Source organism: Prosopis cineraria, unplaced genomic scaffold (genome assembly GCF_029017545.1).
Source record: "Prosopis cineraria cultivar Desert tree isolate PC_DT_omini unplaced genomic scaffold, ASM2901754v1 PC2, whole genome shotgun sequence".
In the NCBI taxonomy this organism is placed as follows: domain Eukaryota; kingdom Viridiplantae; phylum Streptophyta; class Magnoliopsida; order Fabales; family Fabaceae; genus Prosopis; species Prosopis cineraria.
Genome location: NW_026555333.1, coordinates 1,717,017 through 1,729,188, shown reverse-complemented (window position 1 = coordinate 1,729,188; position 12,172 = coordinate 1,717,017). Strand labels below are relative to the sequence as shown.

At 36.0% G+C, this 12,172-nt stretch overlaps 1 protein-coding gene across 1 annotated transcript; it reads left to right on the top strand.

Moving 5' to 3' along the window:
* Positions 1-9,919: 9,919 nt before the first annotated feature.
* On the top strand, positions 9,920-11,382 carry LOC129303385 (uncharacterized). The gene has a single exon (XM_054942674.1). The coding sequence runs from the start codon at positions 10,626-10,628 to the stop codon at positions 11,019-11,021; it is 396 nt and encodes a 131-aa protein (XP_054798649.1). The 5' UTR covers positions 9,920-10,625; the 3' UTR covers positions 11,022-11,382.
* The last annotated feature ends 790 nt before the right edge of the window (positions 11,383-12,172 follow it).

Genomic DNA, 12,172 nt, shown 5'->3' with positions numbered 1-12,172 from the left:
ACCGACCAGTAATCCACATACAGCAAAACCAGAAGAAAGTCTATTCGGTTTTGTAGAAGGTTCAAATAAGAATAGAGCATGGGTGAAAATAAAAGGATAAGCAGGGAGACAGTGTAAGTATTTTGACTATTTTCCATGAAAGCACTGTTTAAGCATTTCCAGCGATCCGCTTAAAATTACCGGCGAATAAAGCAAATTACATACACGTCATGCTACCAGCCAAGCATCACTTTGCTAGAGAATGGCGGATGACCACAAGCAAGTTCTAACCATGCAAATCGTTGATCCACCACATCTGATTACGATTCCGCGTTCTTTCCCTGCCACAAAGATATTTAATCAGATTCTTGAAAGAAAATACCTTCCAGAACGCTGTCATGTCGACTTACGAGCTCAACGCTTTTGATACTGGACATCCAACTCGCGGCTGAGGTAGTGGACGTGACCCAGGGACTCACGTACAGAGAAAACATTCGCCGTGTTATCGAGAACGGAAAGCATATGCTATACACACACACATAATACTTCATCCCAAATAATAAAATTATTTAAATGACAATTTAAATAAATTTATACATACCAACAAAATAGAACAGGGGAGTTTTACAAATTTAACCTATATTATATGACCAATTAAAAATAATAGCCCAACTTTTTAAAAATTTGAATAATGACTTTTTAACATTTATTTAAAAAATAATTGATAAAACTGTCCTTTTAAAATTATAGTGTGGTGGTTTTTTTAAAATTATAGTGCTGTGGTTTTTGCAAATGCATGAGGACCCTGAACATGAAGGAGCAAAGCAAATGAATGAAGACTTAAATTGTTTATGATTTTTTTATTTTATTAATTTAGGTATTTAATTTTCTGTGATAAGTTAAGAGTCCAGAATTTTTTACAAACTGTGTTTGATCTGTTTTGGACAAATGATTGTATTTTTTGTGTTACTGATTTGCAATACTGCATCATTGATATACAACTATCTATCGATGATAAATAAATTTATGTTTGATTGTCTGATTATGTTGATCTATGATAGTATATCAGTGATGTACTATTGTATATCAATGATATATAAACTATATTAGCGAAAACTTACAAATGCCATTCTATCTTGTAGATACGGGGATACTTAATCTTATCATTTCTTATGATAAAAAATGATATTTGAACAGCCATTACATCCATAGTTCGTATCTTGAAATGCTCGTGGAAGATATAACTCTATATCTTAACGTCTTGGAAATTGTCTATGAGAAATTATCGTTGAATGCAAGTTATGAGATCAAATTGATGGTTTGTTTTAATATTAGGGCTTTAACATATAGCATTTTAGATGTTAAGAATAACAATGATTTGATATGATATTTTAATTTATTGAGAAATTTTAATCTCTTTAACTTTCAATTGCTTGTCTCTATTTCCAATGGACTTCTGTATAAACAAAAAGTGTTTGAACCTTACCATGAAGGAGTTAGCTCCTTAACTTCATGTTCTTTTACATTTATCAATAATAAGCATTGTAGTGGAGTCGATGAGCTTTTGCAAATAAATGATATTAAAGAGGAAGATGTATTCTTCACCATTTTAGATGTTTAAAATTTTTTGCAACTTTTAGCCATAAAGAGGATCATTTTGAATTCAAAACTCTCAAGTTGAATAGTCAGAGGCTTTTGTTGCTTGCAGTGTTAATGGCTGTAAATGTTATGTGTAGGCCTCAACAGTTTCTTCTACTCGAGCTTGGGTGGGCTTGGGTCATTAGAAGGTATATTAGGAACCATACTTGTGCTGTTGATGTCATGCGCGATGATCATAGGCAAGCAACAAGCTTTATCATTAACGAACTTGTGAAGCAAAAATCTTCCACAAGCATTTCAAGGTATGAATCATTGATATAACTGTTGTTCGATTCTCATTTTCAATCATAAGAAATGATGAGATTAAACATCCTCATATTTATAAGATAAAATAGTGTTGGTAAGTTTTTACCGATATAATATTGCTGAACAACATAATCAGATAATCAAACATAAATTTTTTTATTATTGACACGTAGTCGTATATCAATGATGTAGTATCGCAGATTGGTAATATGCATGATCATTTACCCAAAACGGGTCAAATACAATTTGTAAAAAATTCTAAACTCCTAATTTATCACAGAGAATCAAATACTTAAACTAATAAAATAAAAAATCCTAAACAATGAGAGAATGAATTGTGTTTTTTTGTAATAATTCAAACAAAGTTTCATAATTAATGAAAACAAGTCATAAATTATAAACAAATGAGCAACTATTTAGTGAAGATATTACGGAGTAATATAAAGACAGTGAACGATAGATAATAAATCCTGACATACTGTTCAACTTCTAGAAACCAAAATTTAATTATTAGTTCTGCAGGTATTAGATAATGCTATTGAGAAATATTTGACAGTGATCTTCATGGGGCAAGTAAAGAAATGAATGATTGTAAAAGGGAAAGAAATAAGATAGTTGTGTATGCACGAAATCGATTCAATTAGCTAAAGGTTAAGAATTTAGTTAAATTTTAAAATCATTCGGTTATATGAGATATATTCCTGGCATAGTTTATACGGAAGTTATTGCTACGTGTTTTATATTTATTTTAAAAATCACCTTCAGTTGATTTTGTGAATAGGTCATATTTTAAAATATTTAAAAATTCCATCCATAATTTTTGAGAACTCTATTTTTAATGTCCACAGAGCCAAGATTCTCATATAAAATAATGATACTTTGCAAATTTTGTTCTCAAAATAAAATTATAAACCATTAAAAATATTATACTGTGATATAATTTTAATTCTCTTTCACTAAAAAAACATTATTAATAAAATCTTATTTTTTTAAATTATTTTATATTTTAAGACAAATTTGTTTTTGAATTATCTTATAATTTAAAATGAAAGTATTATTATTATTATCATTTTTAATTACAGCTTTTATTCAAGAGTCACAAGAATAAAGATTAACAACAAGCCTTTATCTCATTAGATGGGATCAGCTACATGAATTATAAAACGTTATTGTGCTCTATCATTTATCAAACTTTTAAAAATATTATTAATCAAGAGTCACAAGAATATCTGATCTAATTTTTTTAAAATAAAAAAACTACTTTCATTGTTAACTTCTACAATCAGAAAATGACAGTATACTGTGAAAAAAATATTGAGCACATGAAAGAGCAGGATGGAGACCCATGTAAACGAGACTTGGGAGGGAAATGGGCCTTCTGACATGAAAATGTCATCTTATCGGATAGAGGCCACGTATTTTGTTCCGCATTTATGTCTTATTCCCTAAAAGGGGTGCGCATTGTCACGGGCTGAGAGTCTGGCGCAGCACACAGCGCCCGTGCGGCGTCCTGGAGGACCCCATAATCCTCAGGACAAGCCTTACCACGTACGGATCACACTGGTTTCGCCCTGCCATGGGCTCATCAGGGAGGCAGCACTAGCCCCCGACCAGTTGTGCACACAGTCCGAAGACTGAGGCAAAACACCCCTAATGCTAATGTCGCCCCCTTTACCCATATTGTGCGAGGCTAACCAGCGAACCGTTCATTATCTTGGTCTTTACACGGTCACGAAAATATCATCCGTGACATTCTCCCACACCCAATCTAGCACGCCCTCGTGCTAGGGGAGAACAACTCCGCCCAAGGATCGTACGTACAGTACTGCCACAAACACATCAGCTTACTTGCTGAGTGGCCACCCGAGTCCTGCACTCTTCGGACCCACTCACACCCGCGAGCCAACAGGAGTGGAGTTGACAACGGCCAACCATCCCGCCCGAGTCCCCACTTTTAGACCCACCTGCTCGGAGGCCTTTCTGGAGCGGTGCCGAGGTCGACCAGTCCCAACGTGGGACCCCACGCACACACGGCAGTAAAGTACGTCCGGCTCTGATACCACTCTGTCACGGGCTGAGAGTCTGGCGCAGCACACAGCGCCCGTGCGGCGTCCTGGAGGACCCCATAATCCTCAGGACAAGCCTTACCATGTACGGATCACACTGGTTTCGCCCTGCCATGGGCTCATCAGGGAGGCAGCACTAGCCCCCGACCAGTTGTGCACACAGTCCGAAGACTGAGGCAGAACACCCCCAATGCTAATGTCGCCCCCTTTACCCATATTGTGCGAGGCTAACCAGCGGACCGTTCATTACCTTGGTCTTTACACGGTCACGAAAATATCATCCGTGACAGCATGCTGGAGTAAATTTTCAGACTTTGGCTGCAACACCACGCCAACCCTTATCATTTTCATCTTTTCACACAATCACACCTTTTAACCACTTCAAATTTCCTTAGATTAGCCTTGTAGTGTTCACTGTATCTCGCTATTCGAGATTGCTCATGTGTTTTGCTTGAAGCAAAAGCGTCTGTCACCCCAACCATGCTCTTAGTCGTCACTCTTTTCAATATGGTACCGTAGTCCGACAAGATGAGAATATCATAAAATGATGTGAACAAGACCCGACCAAGTTTATAACCCTGAACCCTGGTGTTGTTGAACAACAAGACTTGTGGCTTTTAATCCTTTTCTAGTTTCTAATGTCAATCTATCCACCTACAGTCGAATGTCATCATCATAGCCCAATAATCTGGAACTAGAAGGCTAACATGTTATAACAGATAAAAACATGTTAACTGTTTTATTATCCCTGACAAACTTGGTGTGTACTGTAAATCAAGACGGCGCTATCTTTTCACATAAAAAAAATGATTGTGATATATATATATATATATATATATATTTGCGAATGAAACAACATCAATACATGGAAATGATGAACATTATGCTAGCACGTCACTCTATATATCGTATGTAGTATGTATAGAGGACATTTACATTCATTAATTCGTTGAAGGATACATGGCAAATTGCGCCTGTGATTTATCTTAAACATCGTGATTAGTAAATACCACCTTAATAAGATGGTGATGGAAAAATACATATTTTCATATAATTGTTTATTTCTTTCATTCCGTATAATTCGTACCCGTAGTAAGAATTTGAAACATCGTGACCCTTGTGGGAGGATTTGTGTCCATCTTTGTTTTCATAATTAAACCGTGTTTTTTTTATTTGGTCCAAAATATAGCTATGGTGTTTGAATTTCGGTGGATCCTTACTGTGGCCTGCGGGGAGGTTGGAGACAGAGTGAGCTTAGCCCATTGATTGATAGGATGTAGAGTGAGATCTGTTAAAGTTAATTTTTTGACCAGCGACCTATAAAGTTGATGAGAGCACTCATCGACACAGGTTAGGGCGGGTATAATGGACATGAGATAGAAAAAAGTGACATTGTAGATGCTGAGCACTTGGGATCACAATCCCATCCTATTTAATTTCCGTCGGGCTTGCCCTCTTTTGTATCCAACAAAAAAAAGATAGAAAAAAGTGGAAATTAAATGGACATTTTGATAATGTTGGTGCACTTTTTTTGTAAGAAAAATTACATTTAAATTCCACAAGAAAAAATTTATTATCAAGAGATCTTATCAAGTTAACAAAATATTTCAAATTTTAAATTTTACCCATTTACAACTTAATTAAAGGTATTGACAATTGAATAACAATTATTTACAACTTATAAAAAAATAATTTATAAAGATAAGTTGTAAATATGAAAAACTTAAAACTTGAGAGTATTTTATAAATTTTTTTAATAATATCTTTTTTATATAAGACTTAAATATAATTTTTCATTTTTTGTATCTGAGATACAAGTACCATGGGAGTATTATTCACCCAGGAGAGCCTCCTCTTATTGAGTCCAGACAATTGGGAAAATAAAAAAAAAAAAAAGCACTTTGGGACTAGAGTTTAAAACCCTGACCAAAGGAGGGCCAAGGAGGAACCAGTCTACAAGACTTTTCTTTCTTTCTTTTGCTTGACTTTATCATTTTTTTTTTGGGTCCCGAAACTATATCAGGTTAGTTAACCTCATACTTTCTACCAAAAAGCTCATACTGTTTCAGTGCTTTTGAAAGGTTGAGTACCTTGTCTTTGGATGACGAATATGGGGATTAAAGAAGATTTAATTTTATATTTGCAATTAAAATTTAGTAAAATTTACATTCTGTTTTTCAAATCTTGGATTTCTATGATTCAATTTAAACTTTAAGACATCTTAATTTAATACTTTCATGCTAGATTTGTATTTTGCAAATTAAACTTATAACATTACCGACCTGCCCTACACACAATAGTAATCAATTTTTTTTCCCCACCCGCTTTAAGATTAGACTCAATGAAACTACGCGTATACGCTGGTGACTGGTCACTTTTTTCTCTCCCTCCAAGGGAGAAAAAAAAAAAGTTAAAGAGGCCAATAAAGTTGGCGAAACAATACGTATTGAGAGAAGATTTTGTGCATATGGTAAACTGAGAATAAAAGCACCATGGAAGGGATACATAGAGTCAAATGGTTGACTGTCATGTTGGTGTCGAGGATAATCATCCGTTCAGTCTTCCACATGCCAAGTGCTTGAACCGACATTGAGAGGGGAGGAGAATGAAGGAATATATAGAAGCTTTTGTTTGGCGGATTAGTTTCCATAACGGAATGCCAGGAGTGGTAGGATAAATATTTACTCCCTTCCTCAGTATATGCAAAATATTTTTTATAAATTTATTTTGCTGGTAAATGTCAGAGATGCTATGATATTTTTTAATAATGGAATAATTTAACACTCATTTCAAGTGAAAAAGGGAAGAGATATGAATTATATTTTATCCACTGCTATGATATTGATATTAATTGTGAACTATTATGATATTAATTATGATATTGTTAGAGCAAAATTAAAATATTATTATAATTTTACATGCTTTCAATCAAAATAATGAACTTCTAGCCGGAAAAATCAAATAATAAACTTTTATTAATACATGAGATTTGATTAAAAATATTTTATATATAACAGTGGATAAAATATATATAATACTATTATAGTTCTTTTGATCTAAAATATAGACAATTTTTTTAAAAAATTTGCATACTAATGAAGTTGGCATTTTCATAAAAATATATATTATTTTCTTCTCTTAATTTTAATTATCAACACACTTTATAATGAATAAATAAGACATATATTTACTTAAATATTTAGGTTAATAAGTACAAAAATAAGATAAAAAATTTTATATATACTAAATTGTAAATCAAGAACAAATGCTTGTACTTTACAAAAGTTTAAAAGGATTCAGGGGCGGTGAGAATAGGAGGTGAAGGGATTTGTGAAATAAAATGATGTGCGTCGAACCCACGAAGACGAAGGTTGTCGGGGAGCGAAAGGCGTCATAATTGAAGTTGGGCTGAATGGAGCCTACCTTGCAATTTCTCGCTTGCCCCATAAATAATATTTGACCACGCTCCCCGTTACGTACTGCCTCGGTACCTCCGGCTCCTTGCACCATACGTGTCAGCCTCAAGCCGGCGGAGGCGTTATCAGAGGAGAGTGTTCCCTTCGCACCAGATTCAACACCGTCCGGACGGTACAAGATTTTCTGGGATTCGCATCTAGGGCCAGGATAAACTGGACCCACCTCAAGTTCCCACATCCTCCATTATCATCCTGGTCCCTCCAGCTCCGGCGGCGGAGCCTCTCTTTTCTATGCCGTCCTTTTGTTTTATAAACAACTTTTAATTTTAATTATTTTTTAAAAATAATAAAATAAGAGAGATGATTAAAAGTAATTTATATCATTAAAATGATAAAAATTATGACTATTTTCCAATATTATCTTTTAATTAAAATTAATTTATTTTAATTACTCTTAATCCCTTTCTTTTATTATTCCCTTCATACAATTCATTTAATAAGAACATTTGTAAAAAAAAAAAAATGAATGCAATTATCTATGCAAGTTTTTTCAACATTCTCCAAACAAATTATATTTTATTCTCTTCTTTTCTTTTTCTGTTTGTCACCGAATTCGCGGTGCGGTGACAATGGCGTGGCTCGTTCATGGAAGCGGGATGTTGTCCTCTGATCATCAGAAGTTATAATTCGACTCCTTACAGACAAGTTGTCGTGTTAATTCTCCTTACTTAAATTTTAATGAACAAGTTTGGAATATGGTGGTTTATTAGAGTTATATATTTTTAGGTAGCAACCCAACACATCCTGAAATAATTAACTCAATAATGGATGGATTACTATATATGGTAATGGAAAGAAGAGAGAGAGCGGGAGACAGACAAGAAGAAGATCACTGTGTTTGATTTTCACTTACCAAATTGTCATCACAAGTCCGGACTAATCCTCCACTCATATTACGTTTAAATAATAGTTAACATCAATTTCCTCGTAGATGTTTGAGCGACATGTTAGTTTGGATTATAGGTTCAGAAGCACTACAGGCTCCTGTGTGGGTTTAGGCTCCGAGAATTATTTACGCATGGCTAGATCCCAGAAACAATATCATTTCGACGTGCTTTTAACTTTCTAGGGCAAACCAAGCCTTATCATTATTGACTCATTTATTTGGTGGTCCTCCCTCGGACGGACTAACTTTCCCCTTCACATATTCTATTAAGATATTGTCTTTTGTCGCGCAACCAATAAACCTGCGTTTTCTATATGCCCCTTGACATTTCATGACTATATAATACATATGTAACCTATTACAAAACTTGCATCTCAAGTCTTCAAAAGCATATCATCCGCTAAAAAGAATAATGCATAGAAAAGTTCTTCTCTTGTCTGCTGACTATTCCAAACAACGCGCTCTAGCTGCCTGCATTTAAAATAATATAGTTCATGAGCTGAGGAAGCGAATTATTTAGAAGAGCTCATGGGCACCAAATCTCCTGCAATAAATAATAATGATATTATTATCATTATTATTATGGTCACCCCACGAGCGATCGCAGAGCACACAGCAATGTTTATTAATTGCGCACATAAGAAATGGACAGCTTGAGGTAGGGGCCTTTTGGAAGGGGTGGGGGGATGACCCACCCGGCACTATACCAAACCATAAGCTGGTCTGTTGTGTAACTGTTGGTTCTCCAAATAGGAGCGGAAGAAGACAACATGGACAAATTTACAGGGCACTGAGAATTGAAGGAAGGCGTGTGGTCCAAATGCAATCACGGAATTCCCACAGAAAGGCAAGAGACGAGCATCTCCGTAATCCATATTGTATTAGACCCGAGAATGACTTGATTTTGATGATTGCGAGTAATGAGAATAATATAGCATGGTTGTATGGAGGTGAAGCCGAAGAAGCAGAGGTACAGTAGTGTGATCTCCGCAGGAGGGAGGGACCCTGTGAATTAAAGGTTAAGGCAACGAGCAATGTTTTCAGAACTGGATCGGACATTGAACTGGAAAAGTCAGCAGTTCACGATTCGCATGGTCTAACCGGTGACGTAATAATTAAATTAAAAAAAATTATATATGTATATAATAATTTAAATATAAGAAATACATATAAAATTGCTATTTAACTTTAAAAAATTAAATATTTTAAGTTTATCACGACTTAACAAGCCATACGATACAATATAATATCAAGCGATTAAAAAAATTAGTCATTTTTTTAAAAAAAATTTGATAAAAAATAAAATTTTTTTTGAACAGTCCAAAAATCGGATCCGATTCTCGATCCGACCCCCAGTTTTTGATCCTACCGTCAGTTCGAAACGGCTCAACCCGGCTCAACTTTTAAAATAATTTTTTTCTTTAAATCAAACTGAAAACTAGACTGATCGACGGTCCGACCGGTCGGTCCAATTTTTAAAACAGTGACAGCGAGAGAGGGACGCGAAACCCGGGAAGCGACATAAAAGGTCAGTCTGAGTCTGACTGCTACAATACACCAAACCTTACCCCTTCCTCCTCCTAAAATACCCACATGCCCTTTTCACATCGCCCACCTTGGTCCACTACACATACTCTTAACCATGGTTACTGCTCCCTGCTTTATTTTCTTCTTCTTCTTCCATATATTTCTTTGTGGCAGTCTTCTCCTCGATGCTTTGCTCTCTCACTAATCGCTATCACCCACACACCCACTCCCCTGGGTAGGTTAGCTACGTCTCTTTTCTAAATCTATTTTGAAGCGTTATGATACTTGTGTGTATATGAGAATGGGTGGAATGAACATACAAAAAGAAAAGGAAAGATAGCTTCTGAGCTTTTAGGAATTGTTTATTCTATTTGTGCTCCAATGAAATTGAAAGCCTGTATTTATTGCTTATTATGTCATTTTATGCTATATAGATGAGACCGGGGGGCTGCTTTAATTAATAGCGTCGCTCCCCGACCCTGGATTCTGGTCAAAGATTTTGGTCTTCTTGCTTTTTGCTTCTTGAGTTGGGGGGAGGGGGCGTATGAGAGAGAGAGAGAGAGAGGAAACACCGAGGGTTTTGCGAAAAGAAATATCTGCTGTATTGCCGCGCTTCTTTCCTTTGCTTTCTTTTTCTTAGTTTTTTGGAATCTATAGAGGGACTCTGGTGTTACGGATTTGATTTTGATGATATTAGAAGACTGATGATCTAGGAATCAGAAATAGCGAGTGGGGCATAGAAATATTGGAGCTTTGGGCGTGTTATTGATAAGAGAGAAAAAATTTATGGTTATGGGTAAGAAAAAGCCACAAAAAACGAAAGAACTATCGGTAGCAATAGCTGAAGCTTCGTCGACGGGAGATGACACCCAGCAGCCTCAGACTCAGCAACAAAATCAACCTCAGACCCCTCGAAAAAGAGGTAGGCCTCGGAAGATCACCGAGAAAACTGAAATAAGCAAAGAAGAAATTGTAGAACAAGCAGGAAGTAGAGCTGAAGTTTCAGAAAGCTCGTCGAAGAAAGGCAAAATCGGCGTGGGAGAAGAACAGGAACAGCAACAACGTTATGCGCAGCAGCAAGAGGGATCATCATCGGCATGCACACAGTTCTCAAAGGACCCAAAAAGCGAGCCTTCGAGAAGCAGAGCTAGGCGGAAAAGCAAACCCAGAAAGAGCAGTTAATACCACTACTCACAATCATCCTCCTTTCCTTCCTTCTATTGAAAAAAAAAAAAAAGGAACAGTTATTGTGTTTCTTGGTTGGCCTTGGGTTTTCAACGATTGGTATTGGAAAAAAATGACAAGTTTCAGGAAGCGCAGGTATCAAAGAAATCACTTTGCGTGCGTGATAGCTCATGAGTTTAATCGTATTTGTTATCCGAACGCGGGCAGAAAGAAAGATAAGATTACTAGTCTGTGTTAATTTGCTGCTGAAAGTAGCAGTTGTGTGTTATCATGTTGATATTTTCTGCTATCACGATTCTCTCAATCTGATTGCTTGCCACTGTTACGTTGCGCGTGGTAAATGGATTTTTTTCCTCAATTCCTGTTTATTCCTCCGTACCTGGATGTAGGATGATATGAAGAAAGATTTTTTTTTTTTTTTTTGCCCTGTGATTTCAATCATTGCGAAGAGGATGAGAATTAAGAGTTTCAGAAAAAAGAAAACACAGCGGGTAATCTGAGAGAGACGATAGGGATAGAAAAAAATAGGATGGATATTTAGGTGGGTTGATGCCAGTGGGTCTGAATCTGGAAATTTCGGCTATGGGCTGTGTGCTGAGAAGTTGTGTGCGGGTTGAAGCATCGAGGCGGTTGAAGTCCACGCTCCACTCTAGAACATGGTAGCCGCCTCGCAGGACCAATCAATGATCCCGATTCTTCCATCTAATGAGCCTTACGTTGAAGGTGAAGTCCACGTGCTTGTTGAGCGGCTTGCCGAGGGATTGTCTTTACTCATCATGCCCACCTTTCACATGAGAGGCTTCCTTTGTTTTACGTGTGATCGTAAATTCGTAATCGCCCCCGTCAGAATTACACACTCGTCTTAAGAAATGCAAAATTAATTAATTATTGATATTGATTATTGATTATACTCCATGCCAATTTACGTGGAACAATTTTCTTTTTTCAATTCTCAATTTATTAGAGGTAACGTAACACCTGGACACAAATGATCGATTCTATATTTAAGTAGTGAATTTTCCCCCTTTCCTTTAACTTGTGTCACTTACAGTTCATATGCCATTATTATTAGTTGATTTTAAAAACTATAAGTAAGACCATTTTAAGAAAATTTCATTATTCACGTATACCCTCATCAGGCTCAAATG